At 38.8% G+C, this 23,969-nt stretch overlaps 1 protein-coding gene across 4 annotated transcripts in view; it reads right to left on the bottom strand.

The window, feature by feature from the left end:
* The window catches only part of CADM2 (cell adhesion molecule 2), a 673,883-nt gene that overhangs the window by 84,252 nt on the left and 565,662 nt on the right, over nt 1–23,969 (bottom strand). For all 4 annotated transcript variants that reach the window (XM_063347822.1, XM_063347840.1, XM_063347831.1 and 1 more), the window contains one exon: nt 17,895–17,985. In XM_063347822.1, coding sequence (XP_063203892.1) covers nt 17,895–17,985 — 91 coding nt within the window. The remainder of the gene's footprint in view (nt 1–17,894; nt 17,986–23,969) is intronic.

Below are 23,969 nucleotides of genomic sequence, written 5' to 3'. Positions count from 1 at the left end.
TTAATATTTCCTTTAAATTTTAACCAGGAAAAAAACCTCCTCCACAGAAGCGTAATTCCTCTTTCAAAAGATTCCTGAGGCTAAAAAGGCAGAAGGAGAGGTATAAGCTAGTACAGCAGCAGGAAAGAAAAAAAAATACATTAAAAAATCTTATGTTCATAAATACTGCCTTACTTTCTGGGGAATGGAGGCCTTGCAGAAGTGACTGCCACCACCAACTAAGTGACACTAGCTCAAGGACAAAGTACTAGGTAACACTTTGCAAGGAATATCTGCAGGTTGGCCTGGATTTGACCATAGATTAGATAAGGTGCTTTCCCATTTCTGTAAAGTAGCAAAGATGCTGCTTTTGTATCAGAAGTCTTCCATTGAAGGCCTGATATGGACAGATTGCCCAACAACGAGCTGTTCAGGTGGATGCACAATATATATTATCTGAGTCGTGTAATAGCTTTCACAGGCAATGGATAAGATACACCTAATGGCATATCGATAATTAAGGGCAAATGATAACCTTGCCTCTAGGAGATTGTGCGAGAAACTGAAGGGGAAGAGACCTTCTCCATCAGAAGCGTCTCCCTTACTGCTGCAGGTAGAGGGGGAAGGCAGACCCGATGAAGCCGCCACCTCATCCAGAGGATGGAAAGTCAGCAGAGCCTGAGCTTCAGACTGATGACCGGGTAATCTCACACAGGGAAAGAAGTGAGGTCCGCTCAAGGCTACAGTGGCATTATTCTAGTTAGATGAATGGGTAAACGACGAAGTAAAGAAATACTGATGTCCTGAAAGCTCCTTTTAAATTCTGGAGCTGGAAGTACTCTGAATCAGTACTGGAGCACGTTGGTAAGATACACCCTTTCCCTGTTCTGCCTGGGATTGGTGCCATGTATTGATGTGCAAATTAGAAATACAAATCCCTTTCAGCCTCATGAACTAAGACCTACACTCTCAGGTAAGTGGAAGCGTGGGGAAGGAGAGGAGAAACTATATACAGATAAGTGAATATAAAGAATAATTGTCACACCTTGCTTAAATGTTTTATTGCTCTTCCAAGGGCCTTTTTCTTTTCTGTCAGAGTACAGCTGAGATGATAAATGGCACGTAAGAATTTCACTCACATGAAAAATTGTTGATTAAACATAGAAATTTTAATGGCCTGGTTTCACTATAATTCTAGTTCTATAGGTTTCTAATTATGTAGTCTGTGTTCAAACAGCTAAGTCTTTGGGCTTCTTATACTGCTGTTTACACCTTGTTGATTCCTTCTTAACCTTTAAGAGCTATTGAGAAATTAGTAGATTATTCTTTCTCATCAGCTGTAAGTAAAGCATGACTATAAGAACAAAGGATGGTAGAAACTGCAGTGGATTAAATGGACAATATCTGAAAAAAATGTATTTCAAAGACATGCAAATGTCAGCAGTATTAAGATAATATGGTGCTCAAGTGGATGCATCAGAATGGCTGCTGAAAATTACTGGGATTAACCAGGAACTATGCTCCTAATGTTAATGAAGTACTGCTGGGGATAGGAAAGCAGCAGCAAAGCATAATGATAGGATGTGCACACCTTAGTTACTATGCATTTCACAGAACAGAGGAAAATAACATCTTCTCAACCAGCACGTCTTCAGATCCATTTATAACACTGTGTTTCTTCATACAAGTTTAGAAGCATACTGCATACCCAGCCAGGGCAACAAAAGCTAGGGAAAATATTTATCAGAAATATCAGAAAAATAGCAGAAAGAGATTCACCACCACTAGTTTTAAATGTCTTAAATTTTCGTATTATAGGATCAAAACATATATATTCTTTGAAACTAGCTTGGCTTACGTAGGCTACGCTGAAGTGCCACATGCAAGTCTACAGATAGAGATAATGGTGGAGACTCCAAGAAAGAGGAAATAGGAGGTAACTGTGTCACGCCACATTTTCTCTCTTTCCTTGATCAACATTGTGCGTGCTGGTGATATCCCCACTGCTAGTTGAGGCCCGAAGGGTATATCAAGGTATTAATGAGCAAAGATTATTATGAGCTTTTTTTTTTTCCTTTGACAAGTCAGATTTTTAGACTGCTTAGATATTTCAGGCTGAGACACTGGCAGATATTTGCATGCCTAAATTGCACTCTTTTCAGTAAGGGCTGTGTCCCAACACTCATAAGAAACTCTGTGTCTTTATTATAACAAACTTACAAATCTCATCTAAGAAATACCAGCTGCATTTTTTGAGCTAAGGTCAAATGCTTGCTGGCACAAGAATCAAAAAGGAAAATGGAGAGTGGCTGATTCACTTCTGCTTTTTCCATTAAGTAAACAGTTGAAAATCTCATTCACAGTTACTTGCTTGTACAAATACTACTTGTTTAAAATCATTTGCTGTTGATGTATGGCACAGTCAAGGAGAAGCCTCATTAAACTAAAATTCCTTCATGCACTTGAGGTGCAGTGACAACACCCAGAGAGCTGATAAAAGTACCAGTGCTGCAACGTGAATGACAAGCAAGGACTATACAAAGTCTTCGGTACCAAACCTCATTAACCGAGGTATGCACTTCTTGACTTTCAATGCATGTAAGAACATCATGAAGTCTGGGAGATGTAGCAGAATATCCTCTTTTCACCAGGTAAGATACCTTTAATAACTAACCATAACAACGACATTTCTAAGATCTGTAGTTGAATCTTCTCAACAAGTAACCAAATGTTTGTTGATATTTATAACAGTTATAGGAGCACCAAAGGAATGGAAATACACCATAAAATTTTTGTACCTCAGTTACATTTTTTCACCAGTGTCAAAAAAAGATGATGTTGAAGCACATTGTATTAGATCATAATAAATAATAAAATGTTTCATGCTTTCAAGAGAATATAATGAAATCTTAATAACAACACAATGGGAACTTATGATTATTTATATTTACGAGCTAAGTCCTATACCATGGTCTGTGTCAATTTCTTTTACATCTAAAAATAACTTATGAAACAGTAATACAATAAAGGAAAAAAACAGACAAACATTACCTACTTACAGGAGTTTTTCTCTTAAATGTATCAGTATCTCTAGACAGAGGGGAGTGCTTTAATTCACCCAAGCCTCTCACACACAGAAAATTACTCTTTAGTACCTTCATGGTAATAATTTTAGTACTGTAAAGGAGAGATCCTCAAGCTCTCAAAGGGATACATCTCCATTAGCATCTAGTCCTAGCAAGCCACAACATTTCAACGCTTAACAGCACAGAAGGAGCTGTACTGGATCAGACTAAAGTTCAGCTACCCCAGTGCCTTGTCTCCAACACCAGGGATAAGCAGGTGTCTAGGGAACAGGCCAAGCACACCTGTTGCCTCCCCAAGCACTCCTCCGACCCACAACTATCTCAGGCACTTCTGACACCAAGCACAGTTTAAAAATATTCTGTAAACCTTAAGGATTTAACTTTCCATGAATTTATGCAGTTTTCCCTTGAATTACCATGAATTTTTGCCACCTGCTATATCCACTGACAACAAATTCCCAAGGTTTTCCAGTCATTGTATGAAAAATGACCTCATTGCATTGTGACAAAACTGGTTCCTATGAGCTAAATTTACCCTTAAAAGTTTCTATTTGAAGAGAGAACAAACCAACAATCCCTAAAAGCTATCACTTTGCCATTTACACTTTTGGAAACATCTGTAATATTTCCCCTCTATATCAAATAGGCCACCACAAGGCACATTTTCTGTGCTCTTCGAGGAACTCCCATATGTTTATAAGACAGGATTTTCCCTCTGCAAAAGGGATTCCCCCCAGAAAGTTTGGGTTTAGTCAGATGTCTGCTAATTGTAGTCCTTTTTGTAGTTTTTACTATTTGTGAAGCCCAGGTGTCAGTTCTACATACTTGCACATTCTAGGATCTCTCCCGAAGCCCTGTTGTCGCAAGTTAGCAAGGTGGTTTTAAGCATGATGTTTCCTGTCACTGTTCATAATTCATCAATCTCATCCTTGAATTCCCTTCGAACACCGGGGTGAAACCATCTGGTCCTGCTGGCTTGTTACTGCTCATTTTGCCTGTTTGTTCCACAACCTCCTCCACAGTAAATATGGATGTAGCAAACTCATCTGGCTTCCCCTTATACCTCGATCCTCAGTTGATCCTAGAAACGTACTGGCACACTTCCTGATATATTTCAAGAAAGAATAACTATTACTTTCAATTGCCTTTGCTAGTTGCTTCTCAAGCTTTTTTTTTTTTTTTGGTGCTTTGGCTTACTGCATTTTCATACTTAATCTGCCAAAATCTAAGGATCTTCTCTTCCCTTTGGAAAATAACTTCAGTTTTTCAAACTCTGGCTTTGCCATTTTTATTAGTTTGCTTTCTCTTCTGTTTAGCCTCACCAGTTTCTCCTCCTCAAGTGTTTCTGCTAGGCGATACGTATTGACCCTGCGGGTCTAAACTCTTTTCATATTTTTCTAACATAGTCCTCAGGCTGCCTGGAAAGATTTAATTCTCTTAGCTGCCTGTTTTAGCTTCTTTTTAACGAGATTCTTCATTTTTATGCAGTTCCCCTTTTTGATGTTGATTACCCTATAATTGTCTAGACCTCGTCTTTTGCCTCTGGGTGCAAACTGCAAGTAAATACATTTTAGAGAGAGCTGAACGTAGACCTGGGACGGTGCTCACCGGAGGGAGAGCTCCCTCGGACTGCCGCTCCCCGGGACAAACCGACTCCATTTGGAGCATTCTGGAATTTGTATCTATGAGGTAAGAAGACAGGCTAGGAATTTTTGAGCAATAATAAGCAATGATAGAAATTTTTAGCAATAATAAGTGGAAACACTGGCCTGTCTCCCACTTACCTCCCTCCTACCACCCGCCGAGCAGCCGCGGTCCCCCGCGGCCTGTCAGCTGGCCGGGCTCTGAGGCGAGCACTGCTGGGCGCTGAGCAGGTCTGGCTGGACCTCCTGCTCCTCCCGCGGGGATATCGCCGTCCGCGGTAAGGGATCCACAAGCAGATCCACACCATCAAGCTCATTACAGAAATCTTGTGTGCCTGTGCAGCGGCCCTCAGCAAGGATTTAGCTGCCCATCCCCAAGCTCAGTGAGATGCTGTGCCAGGTGCCCGGGCCGGGCTGTGAGGGGGAGCTGCCGGGCGGCCCCTGTGGTGAGCGGCCGGGGCTGCCCCGAGCCGGACACAGCCGGTTCCAGCCGGCTCCAACCCACCCCCCGCAGGGCACGGCTGAGCCCCGCAGCCACCGTGGCGGCGCCTCGGGGAAAGCCTCTCTCAGAAAGGGCAAAACGCTGCCCGGCAGCCAGGGCTGAGGGGAAAAGGGCGAGAAACAGCCCTGGGAGCGCCGGGGGGAGAGGAGCAGGAGGATAAAGTGGAGCTCCAGGTGCCCGAGCAGGGGTTCCCCTGCAGCCCCTGGAGAAGACCATGGTGGAGCAGTGCGAAGGGGAAGGAGCGGCAGAGAGGAGCTGTGATGGACTGACTGACCACAGCCCGCGTTCCCCATCCCCTGGAAGGGGGAGATGGAGGAGCTGGGAATGAAGGAGTGAAGGTCAGCCTGGGAGAAGGGTGTGGGGTGAGGGGAAGGTGTTTTCAATTTCTGTCTTTGTTTCTCACCATCCAACTCTATTTTAACTGGCAATAAATTAAATGAATTTTCCCCAAATAGAGTCTGTTTTGCCCGGGATGGTAATTGGTAAGTGATCTCCTTGTCCTTATCCCGATTCGGGTCCTGTGGAGGAGGGTGAGTGTGAGAGTGGCTGGGTGGGCGTCTGGCAGCCAGCCATAAGTCAACCCACCAGAGACGGGCACGTGGCAACGCCTGTTACGCATGGAAGGAGATGCACAGGAGAAAGTTACGGCGTCCTTTACTAAGTAGTAGCCATGTTTTCTAATGTATAAACACTAAATGCTCTTATCTTGTTTGTATTATTTTGATAATGAATAACCTGTGCCGTCCTTCCTTTGTACAAGGCTGTTCCCTCAAGCCTCTGCTGCATAATGCACAGAAGCAGGTATGCGTGCAGCTCGGCACACACAGCTGTGATGAAATTTTCTATTCAGAACACCACCGGACAAAATCCAGTAGGCTCACCACTGTCTCCCAGTGAGATCATTCCCTGACTGGATTACCCACCCATGCATGCAACACTGGAAAATACAATATGTTTGTGAACGGGTCTCACTGCCTACTCAGAGATGGGGCAAAATCTCTTTTCTGTGCAGTGGAACCATTTCATCACCTTTCAGAACAGTTCCCTTGGGTTGCCTGTAGCAAAGAGAACTGCCGTCAATAGGGACTGAGTCTTGGTTTTGTGAGGAAAGGAGAATTTCCAATATAGTTTTAGAAAATCACATAGGCGAGCACTGGATTTACTGAATGGGTGTTTCTGGTGCAAGTGCACTATGAATACTAGGCAGTACTAGGTAGTAACAATGCAGGGACAGTCTTCAGTGCTCACTTAAAAAAAACCCCACAAGTCATGTGTGGCTTCACCTTTCACATATAAGACAGTAATTCCAAAAGTATGCACCAGACCCGGCTGTATTGTTATCCTCCCATACTTATTCCATTCATACCTGTTTTTAAAATTTGCACACTGACTGAGAATTTATAATTCTGGAGACAGATGATCAGGCAAAAGGTTGCATTTGAGTTTGTTGATTAAACCCTTTCTTCCAGTGTTCATTTTCTGCACCTCATTTGCACATTAATCATACATGAGCCTCAGCTTTGCAATGACTGGGGAACAGGCCAATACCTACACCTCCATAGTGATTTAGGGATTTCAAAAAAGGTCATACTCTGAGCTTGAGTTCTGCACCAAGAGATTGAGATCACAGTAAATATACAGAATTGATATATAATAGACCAGGTCACAGAAACCTGCTTCTCTCTGTTCTGGGTGCTTTAAAAATAGAAAAAAAAAAAAAGAAAAAAAGGCAATTTTAAGTTGAGAAAAAAATGTATCTAACATAGACCCAGGAAGCTAGGGAAGGGTGAAAAATAAAAGTAATTTTTGTATTGAAAATAATGAACTGAAAAAGGTAAATTAACAGTGGAGAAAGGAACAATATAAACTATTCTCAACAGGGGAAAAAGTAGCAATTCCAAAATCAGTGTCCAACTTCATAAAGCGAGGTTACGTCTTCAAAACAGGAGATGCAAGTTTGTGAATGAAAAGACACCAAATACAAAGAATAAATTAAATAAATATAAATTTATGACATCCTAATTTGATTTTAAGGTACCCTCCTTACACTGTTCTTTAATTGCCCACTTTGTTTCCTTTAGAAGGATGCTGGTTTACCCTGCTAGCTTACAGCATGTACATGTTCTTAGGGTACTATGCTGCTATAAATGTGGGGTAAAAACACAGTTATGCAATGAGCTGGTGTTCTCCATGACACTGGGGTGTTCCAGATCACATCTTCTGTACAGGGAACAAATTTTGTTGCTATAGTTGTGTAACAGAGCAAATACCACGAGCATGATTTGCACTGAAGGAGTTGTACTAACGGGTCTTCTTGCATGCTACTGCTAACGGTTGATTCAAGACTGCTGTAATTTTACCTGTAAATGTAGCTAATCCCTCATCTATAGAAACTGGAGAATCTACAAGATTGAGCATCCATCATATCCTCTCCCCAAACCTTTTTTCTTATGTTTTAACTTTCAGTCCAGTCCTCAATTAGAATTACCCACTCTGTATTTCAATTTTATCTATTATTCTATTCCATGGACCTTTTTTATTTTACAATGTGTTACCCCCCTGAAAGCAAGGAAAAGAATTATTTTGAAAGGCATACACATGCAAAATGGATTTAATGAGCACTAAAAATGCTGCATTTAGTTGTTTTTCACACTGTACTTTCTGCACCATTTTATGTGTAAACACTGCAGACAAGGGACACTTAAAAAAGAAGAAAAGCAATTATTGAATTGAGCCTATTAGGCAATGTGATCATTTTACAGAACACTAAAGGGGAAGTTCTTAAGCACTGCAGGAGGCTTTATTGTGAAGTGTAATTTTCAGACAGGCACTAATGCTCCCACCTGTTTCTTTTTGTGTCACACTTCTTATAACACCAATTTCACTACTCCCTGCAAAATACTGGGGGCGGGGGCAGGGGGGAAGCATAAAAAAAGCGTAGAAGGTCCCAGCTGCGAAAAGAAGGTACAACCTCCCTGACGGCCAGGATGTTTAACACAAACTGAAATTTAATCTATTAAATATACATGCTGTATCTCAGCAAAAATACGACCCGATTCTTAATATGTTATCTACTACATCACAGCATAATTTCACAGTGGAGGTGTAATGTCAGTGAAACATTGGTGTGGAAGGTTACAAGCTGAATATTTACATAATCCTTTAAAATAATTGGCTTTTTCTTGCAAAGACGAACCACCTATCTGGAAACTTTCACTAGGCAGATTTTTTCTACAATTCATATGATATTCTTCATAAGATTTTAGAACATTTTACTGAAAATGAGCACTCATTCAACCTAGCATATAACAGGTGCCTACTAAATCAAGGCAGGAGATATCATTAGGATGAACTCCTTCAAAATGACAATATTTTAAAAATTGGTCAACTATCCAAAGAAAGTAATTACAGCAACAATGGCAAAGTACTGGCAAATGCTGCCAAGTTTGTCTTCAACAGAGATTTGGGCTGGAATCAGTGACTATTACCTATAAATGTTTTAAAAATAAACTGGGCATAGAATTTGGATCCTGAAAAGTTTCACCATTATTAACAGTTATGTATATTCCAGTCTACAAAACTGCCACATGCTGTGTGATCAGTCTATGTTGCACATGACGTATTTTCTCTTTACCTTCCTGACCGAAAGAGCTTTCTTTATATATAGACTGCTGTCTGTGTGGAGAAACTAGATGCTTAACTTACAATTCTGGGTGATGATAAGAAATTTCTACGTGGCTGACAATGAGCATGAGATACAGTGTTTAACATTAGCTGACATGGGTTATATCCCATCTGATCAAGCTAACAGTAGGTTCATTTTGAGTTAATAACCATCTACTGAAGTATAATCAGTTCCTCTTGGAGAAATGGAAGTTCACACTTCCCAAAACAAGAAGGAATATAAAGAGAGCCTAAATAGGATAAAGATACAAGGATGAAAAAGCAACGTTTAAAAAAAGACAAAGAAGAATCTTTTCAAGAAACCAGAACAAGACAGAAGAGACAGACAGGACAGAGATACTCACTGTATTTGTAGGAGACACGCTCTATCTAATTGCTGAACAAGCCGAGTCCAAAGAAAGACAACTTGAAATGGACGGAGAGCAAGACAAAAGACAGGAATAGGAGAGCCTGAGCTATCCTGAGAGCTGCTCCCCAGTGATGAGGAACACAGGGCTGAGAACTATGAGGAGGAGTTCTTACCTTTGTCTGAGTCCACACCCAGCGATACAATACTTTGTCCTATATACGTAAGCATTTATTCAAGAGTGTTTTTAGAGAATATTGCCCAAAGCTGTGTGTGACGTGTGCCCCCGGAAACTTAACTGTAAACTCAGAGTGCTCAGAGGCATAAATGTGAGATAAAGAGATACTTCAGTTACTGAGAGTTATTAGAGGTCAATGCTAGCTCTGGGATCAAGAAGAAGGGGGTTAGGGACAGTCCAGTTTGTTAAATGTAGTTACAACAAAATCCAAAATTCAAAACCATCCACCTTTCTGCTTAAGACAAAGATTGTCCAGCTATAAATGTAAAACAGTGGAACTCCAGTGTCTAACTTTCCTTCTTTCTTTTCACCGACTTGATTTCAGTTGTAGGTCGTCCTTTCCAGAGAAACCTGGAAATAGACTCTTGCAATTCAGGATTTCTTATGAACTTCTTATGTATGAAGCTTAAGGGAGAAATACTTTGATACCTTATTCAAATTTTGCTAGAATAATATTTCATCCTGGATATGGACAAATTAATCCAATTTTCCAAATCATTAATATTTATTGATACTGCCTGAGCATCTAGCTTGGGCTGTGAATTCATTCTGCAAGGTGATTTATAAACACAGAAACATGCATGCTTTTCCAGATCCATTATGATAATTCATACAGACAGAGTTGACACTAGCATTCCTTTCTAGGCTGCTAGGTATTTATGGCACAATCCAGATAGTATTCTGCAATGAATAAAATTTATGCAGAAAATGACATAATTTCATATAGAAACTCCATTTCACCTGCTAGAGATGCTGGGAAGTATATCATGTCCAAGTAGGAAAGAAAGAATTGCATGTGGACAAAAAGCTGGCCATTAGACTAATGATTCAAAATCTAAACCTGCCATTATGGTGTAGTTTCAAAGCAATATTGGCAAACTACTTACACCAAAATGTTAACAGCTGAATGTCAAGTGGGTTTCCGTTATTTTCTCTGCTAGTTTCTGATTTCAGACTCTTGAGCGTAGATTTGTAGATGTGCTAAGAACTCAGTGTTACAATTCAAACCAATGATGAGCTATCTTCTGAATGTGATGCTGTGTCATGTCAAATACTCTTGGGAAAATGGGGACTGTGTTCAATGTTAGACATGAAATATATGTGATCTATTTGTCAATTTTGGTCTTAGGATTTTTTCCTGCTTCAGTTCCCAGCTGTAAATTTGAGGCAATTGAATACCCTAATTGTCCATAGGTGTGATAAAAATAAACATTTAAACACTTGCCAAGTTCTCAGATACCAGAAGGAAGAAACATATGAACACCTATGAAGAAGTTCTTTTAATTCTGTGTTCTGAGGGCACGCATCAAATAAGACCCGAGACATACAGATCATTCCTACCTACTATTCATAATTACTGTTCCATTGAAAGACTCAGAAGTCCTCTTCAAAGACTATATCCTGCCCATATTACCACAGTTTTCAGAAAGCAAAGTATTATGATATTTCTTATCATATAATGGAAGTCAGGAAATCCAAAAGTGCCCGTTCTGGCATTTCTCAAAATACCTTCTTTAGGTTCAGAGGTCTTTCCACTTTGAATTAGTTTGAACTAAGGTAACTATTCAGAGGAAGGAAGAGATTTGCTAGTCTTTTCTTTATAATAACATTTTATCCTTGAGCTTGTGACAAAATGATTCATGAAATAAATGTTTCTATAATTTTCTAACTACCAAATGTGAAAACTCTGAAGAAAAGACAGGATCTGCAGATGAAGAAGACAGTGTATGTTGTCTACCTTGCCTTTAGCAAGTCTTTGGTCGCTGTCTCCAATGTTACTCTTTGTATCTAGGCTGGGATATCACCATTGTCCTGGATGTGGGTACTACTCAATGGGAGAAAACCAGGCTGGACCATTGGGTTGAAGGGACACTCTGCCCGGTGGTCGATTACAAGCAGACTTCTTCAGGAGTCTGTCCCTGTGTCCTGTCCTGTTTAACTGTTTAATATCAAAGACCTGGCTGAGGCAGTGAAATGTACTCTCATTAAGCTGGTTGTTCACACCAGACTTTGGCTGTACTGAGTGTACTTGAGGGGAGGGCCATTATTCAGAAGGGCCTCCACAGTCTAGAGGAACGGGCCAGCAGGTCCCTCATGGGAGGCAGGGAAATTCAGCAAGGACAGATGCAAAACCCAGTACCTAAGCTGAGAAGGACCTGGGGGTCCCAGCCGACAGTAGGTTAAACATGAGCCAGTATGAGTCCAGGCTCCGCTGTTTTCAGGTAACTGAATCCTACTTCTCTCTCTTCACTAAGTTTTATCTTTCACCTAGAGCCCTGTCAGGTCCTTCTCAAAGGAAACAGCCACTCGCTGGGGTCACTGACAGAACGGTGCTGTATATTTCTCTATTATTAGTACTTGTTTCCATCAGCTTTGCAAAATGTTTGTCTCACTCAAGGGAGTCTCCTTTAAATAGACACTAGAAAAGACAGAACTTTCTGTGGTGATGTCATACCCATAGTTTATAATAGCTTTATAGTGCACGCTTGATTATTTGGTGTGCCCTCATCATTAAAAGTGATTGATTTTTCTGATATTAAAATGTTTATTTGACTATATATTACTGGGTACATATAATATTAGTGTTTATTACTGATTGTGCTCTTCTGTATAAACTTTTCATGACCTTACGAATAATGTTATGCTAATGAAGGATACACATCTGAGTGCTCTCCTGAAATAAAAATCTTTCCTATTTATTTCAAACAAGGCCAAATATTCACTTTAGATTAGTCAGCCACCTATACTATGATTCCCCTGAGCTGCTTGGAATGGAAAGATATTTCTGTAAAGCACACAGGAGACAGCCAACTCTCTCTTTGTTTCCTGTGCCCTAATTATTCCATTATATTTTGACATCCTTCCTGCTGAAATGACACTGACTTAAAAACCCCCCATATTTCATGCACGCTTTGCTGAGAGCGCTGACTTAAGAATATTAAATATTGAACCATTCTTTCACTATGGGGCAGTTTTTGAGTTCACTTTTGGGTCAGTCTTGACTGACTATATTGTTAAGACACAAGAGTGTGCAGAAGCTGCAACTTGCAATAAGAAAACATTAGCTGTTAAAACCTTTCGTAAGCACAGATGACATTGCAAATGATCATTTTGCCTTTTGGTTTGTATTTTTTACATCTCCCTTTATATTTTAAAATATTCAAGATATTGTTAGGCAATATGACTTCAGAAAAGCCCAGACATTGCATATGAGTTCATAAGAAGGATGTCTGTGATTTCTGAAGCTTAACTACATTTCCTTCTTTAGAAAATAAACAAAGCCCAGGTAAAATTATATTATGCTAAAAAATAAATAAATTAAAAAGAGTCACTGATAACTTACAGATGTAGTAGGCAAGTTCATTTACTAAAATGTTATAGCCTGACAACTTTCTAGGGATCCAGCCAAAAATACTGGAAACAACAAAATAGCTCTAAGGATTGGAAAAACAAGAGATTTGTTTCAATTTGGTTTGAAATGATACAATAGTATCTCCAAAAGAGGAATGCTATAGAATAGTGATGTCAGCTACAGAGTGTCTTGACCTAAGTTATGCAGATATATGACAAAATACTTTTTTACCTACAATTAAAAAAAAAAGGGGGGGGGGACACATGTCATTATTATTCCAATTCTGCAAACCAGCAACTGAGTCCTGCATAAGAAGAGACTAAGCCGACAAAAACACACCTACTAGAATTTTTCCAAAAGAAAACTTTTAAATTTGGTCTACCAAGTGGGCATCAATCAATTGGACAACAATCCTCACAAACGCTATTTCAAGTTCCCTTAAAATATTACATATAATAGGTTATGTTTCTATAGTGAGTTATAAGATCTGTTTAAAAACAACCTCTTTGGTAAACTGAATATATTTCCTCTTTTTCTTTTCCACCAACAGAAGATTTTAACTGAATATGTCGTATCTTTATGCACACCATATTCCAAATACCAACCGTCCACTGTTGTATATAACTGGTGCCCCAAGCGCTACACAAACTGGACCAGAACATCATCAAATTCAGAGGTCTAAATCCACAAGCGTAATTCGATTTCTTTAGAGATTACTCAAACTTTGATGCTAGATCCTGGAGGCAATAAATTTAGCCAGAGTGGCATATGGAAGCAAGAGATACATTCTTTTGGAAGGCAATGTATGGGGAAGCCTCCACCCCGCACCATCTTAGCACTCCCATTCTGACTCAGCACTGTGGTCAGTATGTCATCTCACCACGCGGGACTGGTGTCACGACATATGTCCCATCACAGCCCCTAAGCGCAAACCCAAGGACCGATGGCTCTTGCAATGACCTCCCCAGCACCTTGCAGGCAGAATACCTCTGCTTGAAGCTCCACCTGCCACAGCGCATACTCTAGAGGGAACTGTGGCACAGTCTACAATGATCTGTGACACTTCATTAATCCCCCGCTGCCCCTGCAAAACCGTCACAGAACAGGTAGGATCCCAGCCTGCTCTTTTTATTGGTATCATCACACTTCTATAGCAGCAATACAGTGCTTACCCAGAACAGCTCCTGCCTCCAAAGTAATTCCCCTAACAGCAATAAGGACAGGGTCATGACCAGAGACAGAGCTATTCTCATCGATGAGCAGAGAGGTAAAACCACACAGTTACAGAATTTGTGCATCTCCTCTTATGCCCTCCCTTGTTGCTTCACTGGATCATTCAAAATGGCTCACCCACATTTCCATCTTCCTCTCCACACCCTCTCCCACCCTCCCACTCCTCTGAGCGTCCCCTTAGCCCACTGTCAGAACTCCTGTTCCAACATTGCTTCCTGCACCAAGTCCAGAAATGGGAAGCAACGCAAACCCATTCATAGCAACTAGCAATCTCAGAGTCTGGGATAGTTCCAACCCATCTCACACATTACGACAATCGATGCCGCACACATCCAAGTGTCTGAGGCCATTGTTTCTCTTGTCCAAAATCATGGCCATTGGCTGGTCCAGACAAATCTTATACCCTGCAGTATGAAACCTCAGCAGAGCTGTAGTTCCCGAGTTCTCACACTGAATAAACAGTTGTTCCTCACCTCTCTGCTATATCTCTGGAGGATGCTGTTTTGTCAGGAGATGCAGTTGATTTCCCAGAGGTGTTGGTCTGAGCAAGGCGTCCCTCCCTAAGTTAGGTAGGGCTTCTCCTTAGGATTGTGTTGTAGCTCTGAAACACAGTATCTGGGTATCCACGATGCACATGGTTTGAGGGACAGAATCCCTGCAAGAAGGGTCTTAGTGATGAGATGTAAGCTGAGGTAAGCATGTTCTAGTTTTAGCCTCATTCTGCTTTTCCCTTTTGCAAAAGAATTACTCTGCAGCAGCTATAACTACCATGAATGTCACCACAGCCACAACCCAGCTTCATTCTTTCTCCATTTTCATCCCTAATGTCATTTTGAAGCTTGTGAAAATTGCTCTGAGATATAAGAGAAATGTACCTATAAGTAAGTGTTCATTTACTGGTAGGATTCACTGCTGCCTACAGGAAACAGGAGAGACTGTTGTAACTGTGACATAAAGGTGACGGTGGACAGAAATTAACCCATGGGGTGTAAATGGCTATGAAGGACCGTGGTCGGCTCTGAGCTCTCCATAAAGTCCACAGTTCATCACTTCTCTTGTGACACTGACATATTTGGGCTCTGTGGACCTCTCTGGTTTCTCTCTCTACAAGCCAGAAGGTAATCATCATGTGGGTTGGGAGCATGACATTACTGTTTCTCATGCTAAGCAACTGCAAACTGCTCCCAGGAGGATGCCTATTTATTACTGGCTCTGTGCTGTGAAAGACTGACCTAATGAAGCAATACAGAGCAGCTGATGTTGGCAGTTCTTGTGGTATGGACAATTAGAGGTGTATTTATTGGCAAAATATTTGTGCCCCAAAGGCTACCACATACAGGTGCCCTGCCTTTATAATTCTGTGGTGTGGAGTTTTTATTTGTCTGCCCTTTCAAAACCACATGTAAAGTTTGCGTTTGAATCCATTACGGTTGCAACTGAGTTCTATTTAAAAAAAAATAAAAAAAATCACTAAACACCTCAATGGCAGCTGTATTTTAATTAGTGTGTTTCAACCAATGTCTCCTAATGGTAACATATAAAGAATATCTACAATATTTAGTGTACGAAATAGAAAATACTGTGTATGTCAAGCTAAAACATACCACTTTTATAGTTTTCTACTGCCTTCAGAAATGACTAACGAATACAGGGGTCTCAAGGAAAATCTAATATCTCATTTTTAACAGAGTGGCGTCTTTGGCATGTGATGAAAATGTTAGCCCGTTTTCAATGAAGATTATGAAAATGCGGTTATAAACTGTTGACAGAAAGTCAGGTGCATTTGACCAAAATTAAACATTTGATATAAATTTGATACAAATATCTATATTTTTATATATATATATTTGATATCCCAAAATACCGAGTTAGATATCTGAACAAATCAACTGTCTAAATCTAGTTAGTGGAGAGAAAGTAGCCGAGGTATGGTTCAGTCTGGCTCTTTCTTCTGTGGTTTTCTACATTCCTGTTATAATAGTGCCTAAATCTCTCCACCAAATGCAAAGGAAAGCCCAAGTCAGCAGCTCAGATGTAAATATGTACTGTGCAGATGTTTTAAAACAGATGAAATTATTATTCCCACGCACTCAGAAACTGAAAAGCATCATGCCTCAACTCATAACCTCCAAAATTCCTTATGATTTAAAAACTCCAAATGTTAAGGGCCAAACCGTCCCCCACACCAACAACAGGTAATTAAAAATATGTAATGACCACCTTACTTCTAAACCTTTATCCCTACAGTGAATCTTACATGAAAATAGTGAAAATCAAACACCTGGGACAAGTATGCCTGAAGTTTATAAGCCAAACAGAGCACTTGGCATGTAGCTGTTACCTGTTAAGTCATGAGGAAAACACTGCAATAGGGACAATCCTAAATATCATCTATCCAACAGCACACCCAGGGCAATCAGGGCTGACCTCTTCCCTAAAATTAAGCACTTGCACATCGTTTGCTGGATCTGAAATTAATGGGGAAACAGACTCTGTACCTCTTGATACCTAGGGGAACGCTCAAAGGCTATTAGGTAAATGGATAATTCCTTCTCCTTCAAGTACATTATAAAAGCAAGAGATGGCTTGCAACTGATTTTTCTGAGTTACCTACAGAGGTATCTAACTCCAAAACACGTATTACTGCAAAAGTACGTAGGTACACCGAAGACCAATTTCATTGAGCACCACGTAAGACTAATTGGATTGACCCCCAGTGTTCTGGTCTCAAGCAGGGAAGAAGCATGATCTAGATGCTGAGTTGCTCAGCCCAGTCAAGATTTGGATGGAGGAGTTGCTTTAAAATGATACAAGCATATAATATAAAAAAGAAACGGACTTAGGGAGTTTAAACGATGCCAGACAAAACTCAGAAGATCTTTTCAAAATATACATTTTGGACTAAAATGCCTGACTTGACCTAAATCTGACTTCAGGTTTCCACAATAAGCAATTCCATAAAGTCACTAAAGTTACAGCAGAGAGAAACAGAGCCCTAAGTGACATGATTTGTGGCATGTACTTTGCACCTCTTCTAGAACCAAAATATTATTGCACTATCATTTTCAAGACCATTCTAAAGCTGTGTATTACCTTTCCGTATAACACTATATGTTAATCTTTGGAGCAGAAGGTCAACATTTAAGAGACTTGATTCGTATTAACTTAATATTAAGCAATTGAGTTATTTATGTATCTTTACAGTAAATATAAACCAGCTCATTTGAGAAGATACTGTTTTAGAGAGTGACATCTATTTAAACAGTAGATTGTGTGCAAGAGTTAATCTCTGCAGATCTGCCTTTAAAAAATATTGATGGCAGAGATGTTAATTTCCAAGTAAAACAATTTATATTCTTAAAGCAGGCTACATCTTTTCAAGTTCTCGTAGAAACAGGCAGCCAAGGGGCACATATCATTAAACTCCAAATTCCCCTGTAAAGGACAGCCAAAGCATCCAGAAAGTTCAATATATTTTCTCTGAGGCTAGTTGAAGCAGGAAGATTTTCATGAGACGTTTTCGCTTCTATCGTCAGTTCAGTGATGTAAACAGTGACTGATTAAGCCTGCGCTCCTTTCAGGTTGATATACCTGACTGAAAAAAAAATAATCTCACAGCTGGAATTCTTACTGAAAACTAAAATAGATGACAAAGTAAAAGACCAATCTTCTATAGACACTTAATGAAGACAGGCTTCAAGGGGTTTTCTATACCAGAGATTACTTTACACCCCAGGACGAGACAAAAACAGCGGATTTCTGCAGCTGAAGATTGCAATCACAGCAGAATAAGGAAAATAACAAAAACATATTACTTGTTAAATCACTTACACTGGTTTTCCTTTGGATTCACAAGTCAAAATTATAGATTGTCCTTCTTCAGGCCATGAATTGGAAGAAATGATTTTAACTAAAGGTGTATCTAGGAAGAAAAAAAATAGACATCTTGTTGATATACACAAAAAAGATTTATTATCTAAGAGTACATTCTCCTCTATTTACAAAAGACTATACCATAGATTTAATTTACACTTGGAGATGCTTTTATATGGAGCCTTGTGCAATTTTCGTTGTCTTCAGGAAGGCAATAAAAATGACCAATGGAACTAAACCAGTAACTTTTTATATCCCAAGGAAACACAGATAGAAAGCACGTGTATACTCAGAGGAAATAACTTTTTTCTTTCTGTATTGAATGCAAAAACCCCCATACAAGTATTCCAAAGTCTGATATCTAACAACAAAATAAAAAATATTGAGGACGAATAACAAGTACTCTGTGCAATTGCTTCTTTGTCTATTTATAGGTTGCTATGATGCAATGCTGCTATTAGAGGAATGAACGCAATAATATACATTTGAATAAGAACACTTTTATTGTTGCAGAAGCTTGAAACTCATAATAAGAAAGCTACAATAGGCTTTCAGATAAAATACCTTGTTACAGACATTTTACAGGATATTATTTCTGAAATGCAATAATGCTGTCCCTAAAACAGAACATTCTTTTTTTTTTAAATGAAATTTACAAAGAGAATGTTTTAAATATCTGCAAAAAGCACTACATAAAAGTCTGTAATCTGTCCTAAAAATGTAAAATATTATTCCTATACATTGGAATTAACTTTATAGTTTTAATTGCAAAAAGATACACAATATAACTATTGTGAATTAATGCAGAATAAAGTATTTGGAGTAGATCTTTAACTTTTAAAACATTTTGCCAGCTGGCTTGCAAGGATATAGTCTCATAATCAAAATATTTTACGTGAGTTGGAGGGGTACCTATTATAAGGAAAAAAAAGACAACAAAGAAACATCTCTATACAAACCAGTTTTTTCCTTAGGAAAAGGAAAAAAGAGTTCATAATCATAGTGAGGACAAATTTCAGACTCAATAGGAAAATATAAATTCCTTTTTCCTCCACGGTTTCCTAACACTAAACACACATCTTCATCTATGGCACAAGGAATACTTAAACCTGCAAATTCAGGGTATCTAAATTTTGTCTCATCCAATCTGCAATTCCTATTTTCATTAGCAATGAGGTAGTGGTGACACCACAGGTATCCCATCATCAAGCAAATGTGAAAAAGCATGACAATATGACCGTACAAAGTCAAATGGGAAAAAAAATTATATGCTGTAACAATATAATTTCTTATTGAGATGCCAATAGTCCTGTTAAACACTAAGTGGTATATGAACAATTACAAATGTTGGAAGCATTTTTCTAATTTTGATTTTTATTTTTGGCATATCATGATGTACCACCACTGCACAAGACAAGAAAACGGGAAGGTTTAATGTAGACTTGTCACAATTTCACTGAAAGCACTGTCAGCATCATTTAGCTCTCGGTACAGCTGTACTAACCTTACACTAGGAGCAAACCTGTTCCACATGTTTGTATTTTTAAGGACCCTGCAAACCCTTATGCAGGCGACTAAGCCTTTGGAGGTCATGCTGGCATTTGCTTCATCTTTAGCACGTGCTTAAGGCACTGACCTCAAGTGCCTTAATAAATCAGGGCATCAAGTACTTCTGTGATTTCAGTGGTGCTGTTGAAGATGAATAAATTACTCTCTTGACTATACATTGAACCAGAGGAACAAATTAGTATGGGATAGGAATAGATGAAGAATTTAACTGAGGGACGGAGTCAACTATTGCAATGATATCAAGAGGTTTCCAGAGAAATATGAAAAAGAGCTAAACTTTGGTGGAAGCAATCATGATAGCCACAGGTGAAGAAAGAAATTAAAGGCCCATCTAGCTAGCATTACTGGCTTAAATATTTAAAAAATTATCAGCATTTTATGCATTACTGTAAATGTAAAGGGGACTTCGGACAATTAAGCTTTCATTTGCATGGATCAATGCAGTGCTGTTTCCCCCAACTTGAAGTTCTCATTCCTACTTTATTTAATGCCCCAGACAGCTCTCTATTCTCCATGCACTTCTAAATAGAGCTTACTAACACAGAATAAGAAAGGTCTTACGTTTATGTTTCATTCTCTAATGCACAATAAGGTAGCGTAGGGAATATATTCCCTTGTGGTTTTCCCTACTAATCGACTGCTGTACTAATAGTACGGTAACTACCTGTTTCTTTAGAACAGGAAACGCGAAGATTAATTCAATATATAGTTTTTAGGGAAGCTTACAATTCATAATTTTTTTTTATTTTATTAACAGTCTTTTTTCTCAAAAACTAGTTGATATTTTATTTTCGATGCTTCATTTTCAGTGTTACTGTTTCCACTTTATTTTCATGCTGTGCTTGACTTCTCTCCAGAGTTTAAGTGTACGCTTATAAGAGGAAAACTTTTAAGACAAACTAGTCCTCCACTAGTCCTCACATCAATGTTTAAAATGAGAAGAAACCTTTAGAATAATTGCATCAAAACTAACCTAAATACGTTATTTTAACAAAGATGATAAAACCCTAATGACTGATATTTTTCCAGAACACAAAATGCTGTTACAAAATACTACCTCCTGCTTGGACTGTTCATTTTAGAAGAACTTGACAAGTATAAATGTACTCTATCAATACTGTGAGCTTTAACCTGTCACACCCAGAAGTATGAATCATAACAATTGGAACATCACCTAATCTCCAGAAAACACCACCACCACTAGAAAAGTCTAAAGAAAGAAAAAGATATCAAGAACAGCAATACAGTAAGAGGTTGATTTATTTTCAGATATGCTCATTGGGTTGCTATAAGTAATGTAGGTATGTCCAAAAAACCTCTACTTTTACAACCAAAACAAACAAAAAGGATAGGATCAAGGGGTTTATTGTGGGTCAGATCTTCTGTTGCTCTCCAAATTCAGTAGAACCATATCAACTTACATCAATTAAACTTATCAGAACTTTAATAATTTGCATCTTTTTTAGGATTTGGCCAGTAATGTCATGGTAATAAAATATTGTACATCAGTATTTCAAGTAGAATTCTTATGAAAAAGGGACTGGTGACTAAAATTTCTTTACATTACCTTCAAATATGCCCTTATCCTGATCTCTGAGGACATTACGGAGCAGATAAATATTCCAAAAAGAATAAGCATTGGGAAAATCTGATTTTACAAAAAAATATCAAAACACAGTGGTTTATGTGAGCGTAGGTAATACAGCAAGCCTTGACAGTAAAACACACTGGTTTCAATACCCAGTGACTTATCTATTTACATGCATCTCCAACAGCGTGAGGGCTGTTTGGCCCTCAAGTCTTTAGCTTGAGTAATGAGGTACTTACGAGCTGCAATTGATTGCTAGCACCCGTCTGAACTGAGACTCAAACATGTCTTTAGACACATAGCAAGACATCTTCTACCCCCTATGTGCGAAGAATCTGTCTTTTTGCTAGAAATAACAGCTTAGCAGTGGTTACAGATAAAAGCTATGGGATGGGGGGGGGGTGTGTGTGTGTTATATATCCTCTCCTATTTCAGACGACCAAAGGCAAAAGTTCCACTGAGTGATTCTAGGATTTGGGTACATCTCAATGCACAAGACCAGGGAAGACATTTTAAAGCTTTGGGAAGATTTATCTCTTTTTGATCAGACAATATCATCTCTATTCAGCAACATACAAAATCAGTGAATGCATGTGAAAAATTGATTTTAGTTGACACTAGTAATGAATGTTATCTGATATATGAAGAAACTAAGCGCTTCGGCACATGATTTTTGTTTACTCTTAGCAATAACTAATGCCAACATTAATAGCTTGTGGAACTGCTTTACTGATTGATTTAATCTCTTTGAAGCTATTTCAAAATAAAGGTGATCCTTACCAGTCACCAGACCTTTGCTGTTAATCAGACCTCTAGTGCGAAAAGGTTGGGGTTTTTATGTTTCTTTAAAACGCGCTTGCTCTTTTTGCATTGCTTGAGTAAGAAAGAGTCCATTACGTATTTATATTCTGTTATAGCCAAGCCCTTATAAGGTTACATCCAGGCTTAAATTTCTTCATATGAATTACTTCACATAAATTTCTTCACAGAAAGTAATCACATGGAAGCCGCGGAAGATTCCCACATGATAAGAAAATAAAAAGAAGGGTCCTGTACTTCAGCACTCTACATTTTAGAGGCCTGCTACACCCCTGTATCTTAAGAAGCCATCCTATACCCCCTTCACTTAGAGGTAATTTGATTTTTATCAGAAGTGTTAATCAGCCCACCAAGACTAGTTCTTTAGATGAGTTATTAAAGCCTATACAGCGATTTATGAGAAAAAGAGGTTCCTTATTCCACTGAGTACTGAAGTATTCACACTACGTAGATCAGATCCAACAAAATAATTATTTGACAGTAATTCAGTGATTAGAAAATTCAACCCTTCAGAGCCTGTGGATTAAGGGTTTGGCCTGATTCAAAGAGTGCAAGGACTTGCGTGATGACCTCCCATGCAATAGCAGAGGTCTACCAGGTATTCTAAGGTCTCCCTTCCACTCAGATGTAGAACTAAGATTTCGCTTTGAAAGTGAAAAAGCTTTTCAGTCTATGTTTCAACTATGTCCTAGTTTGGATAAATAAGGATTTTCTGATGCACTAAGAAAGAAAAGGTATGAGGAAATTCTTAACCCTTTCCACATTATGAATCAGAATTGTACAAGTAATTGAGTACTGTGCAAATTGTCCCTATTTCCATTCAGTGCCAAAATAACATGCAATATACCATTCATCTTACTCACATTTAAAAAACGTTTCTAAAGCCAGATTAGGATACTCGTAAAAAGAAAAACCCCTAAAACTTTAACACTCCCTACCCATTTCCTAGGATGCTTAATTGAAAGTTCTGTCAACGCTTAGCACCAAGCGTCTTTGTTACATCCGTTCATGGGCTTTACATGTAAAAAATTTAGTGAAATGTTTTCAAAGGCCTTTGACCTTGTGTCCTCAGAGTATCCTTCTTATTTGCCAAAAATGGCAACACTTGTAATGTTTAAACAATTTTAAACATTTTAAAAAAATTAAAAATCACTAAATGCAAGTGGATATGAGGTATTTTACTAATAGCAGCCCAAATTTAGGAAGACCTTTTCCAAACTGGTAACAGAAATATATTCAGCTAGGGCATTTATGTTTGCACCTTACTACTTTATATGAAGCACAGTGCTCCTTCAAGTCTTTGGGGTTTTAAATGCCTTTAGTGCATGAAGTCTGTAACTCCTACTTCTCAAAGTAAAAAGGCATAACAGAAGATGTGGGATGTACAAAATTTCAATGACAATCTCCTGTAGTATTATCCATTCATGGTTTTGCTTGCTATGCAGCCATTTTGCAAAATGTTTGGATGTTCTCTTTGTACCTGGCTACCATGGTTTTGTCAAGATCAAAGCAGTCCGATAATAAATATAAAACAAGCTATTTGCTGTTTAACAGACAATCGGTACGTAAAGTACTACTGGTCTCAGCCTATAGTTTCGGGAAGGTTGGTTGACATCATTCTAAGGAAATGGGTGACAGTGTCAAGAAATCACATTTATCTTGATTTCCAGTGTGGGACAACAGAGTGGACAACCAGAGTGGTTCTTCAACAGAGAATGTATTTTTCCTGGACTGTAGGATATTAAAAGACCTGGCACAGAAAAATTGTCACATTTGGTGACAGAAACGTGTAAGGTTCAATATATATAAGATGTATAGAGAAAAATTAGTCTCTTGAATTATTTTAGTTTATAAGTCTTTGGGGTTCAAAAAGAAAAATCCATTGGTGAAGTTCTTTCCTCTATGCATGGTACACAGCAGTGAGATAGATATATGCTGTCTAAATATCTCTTTCTTAAAACACAAGAGATTCCGTGCCTTTTTTATTTTTCACAGTGTCATACTTCCAAGTTCAAACAAGTACCAAAAGAGCTAGACTTAACAGAAGTGGTAGAAAG

The sequence above is a fragment of the Chroicocephalus ridibundus genome, chromosome 1 (genome assembly GCF_963924245.1).
Source record: "Chroicocephalus ridibundus chromosome 1, bChrRid1.1, whole genome shotgun sequence".
In the NCBI taxonomy this organism is placed as follows: Eukaryota; Metazoa; Chordata; class Aves; order Charadriiformes; family Laridae; genus Chroicocephalus; species Chroicocephalus ridibundus.
The sequence above is the reverse complement of the archived record's forward strand: the minus strand, read 5'-3'. Positions and strand labels throughout refer to the sequence as shown.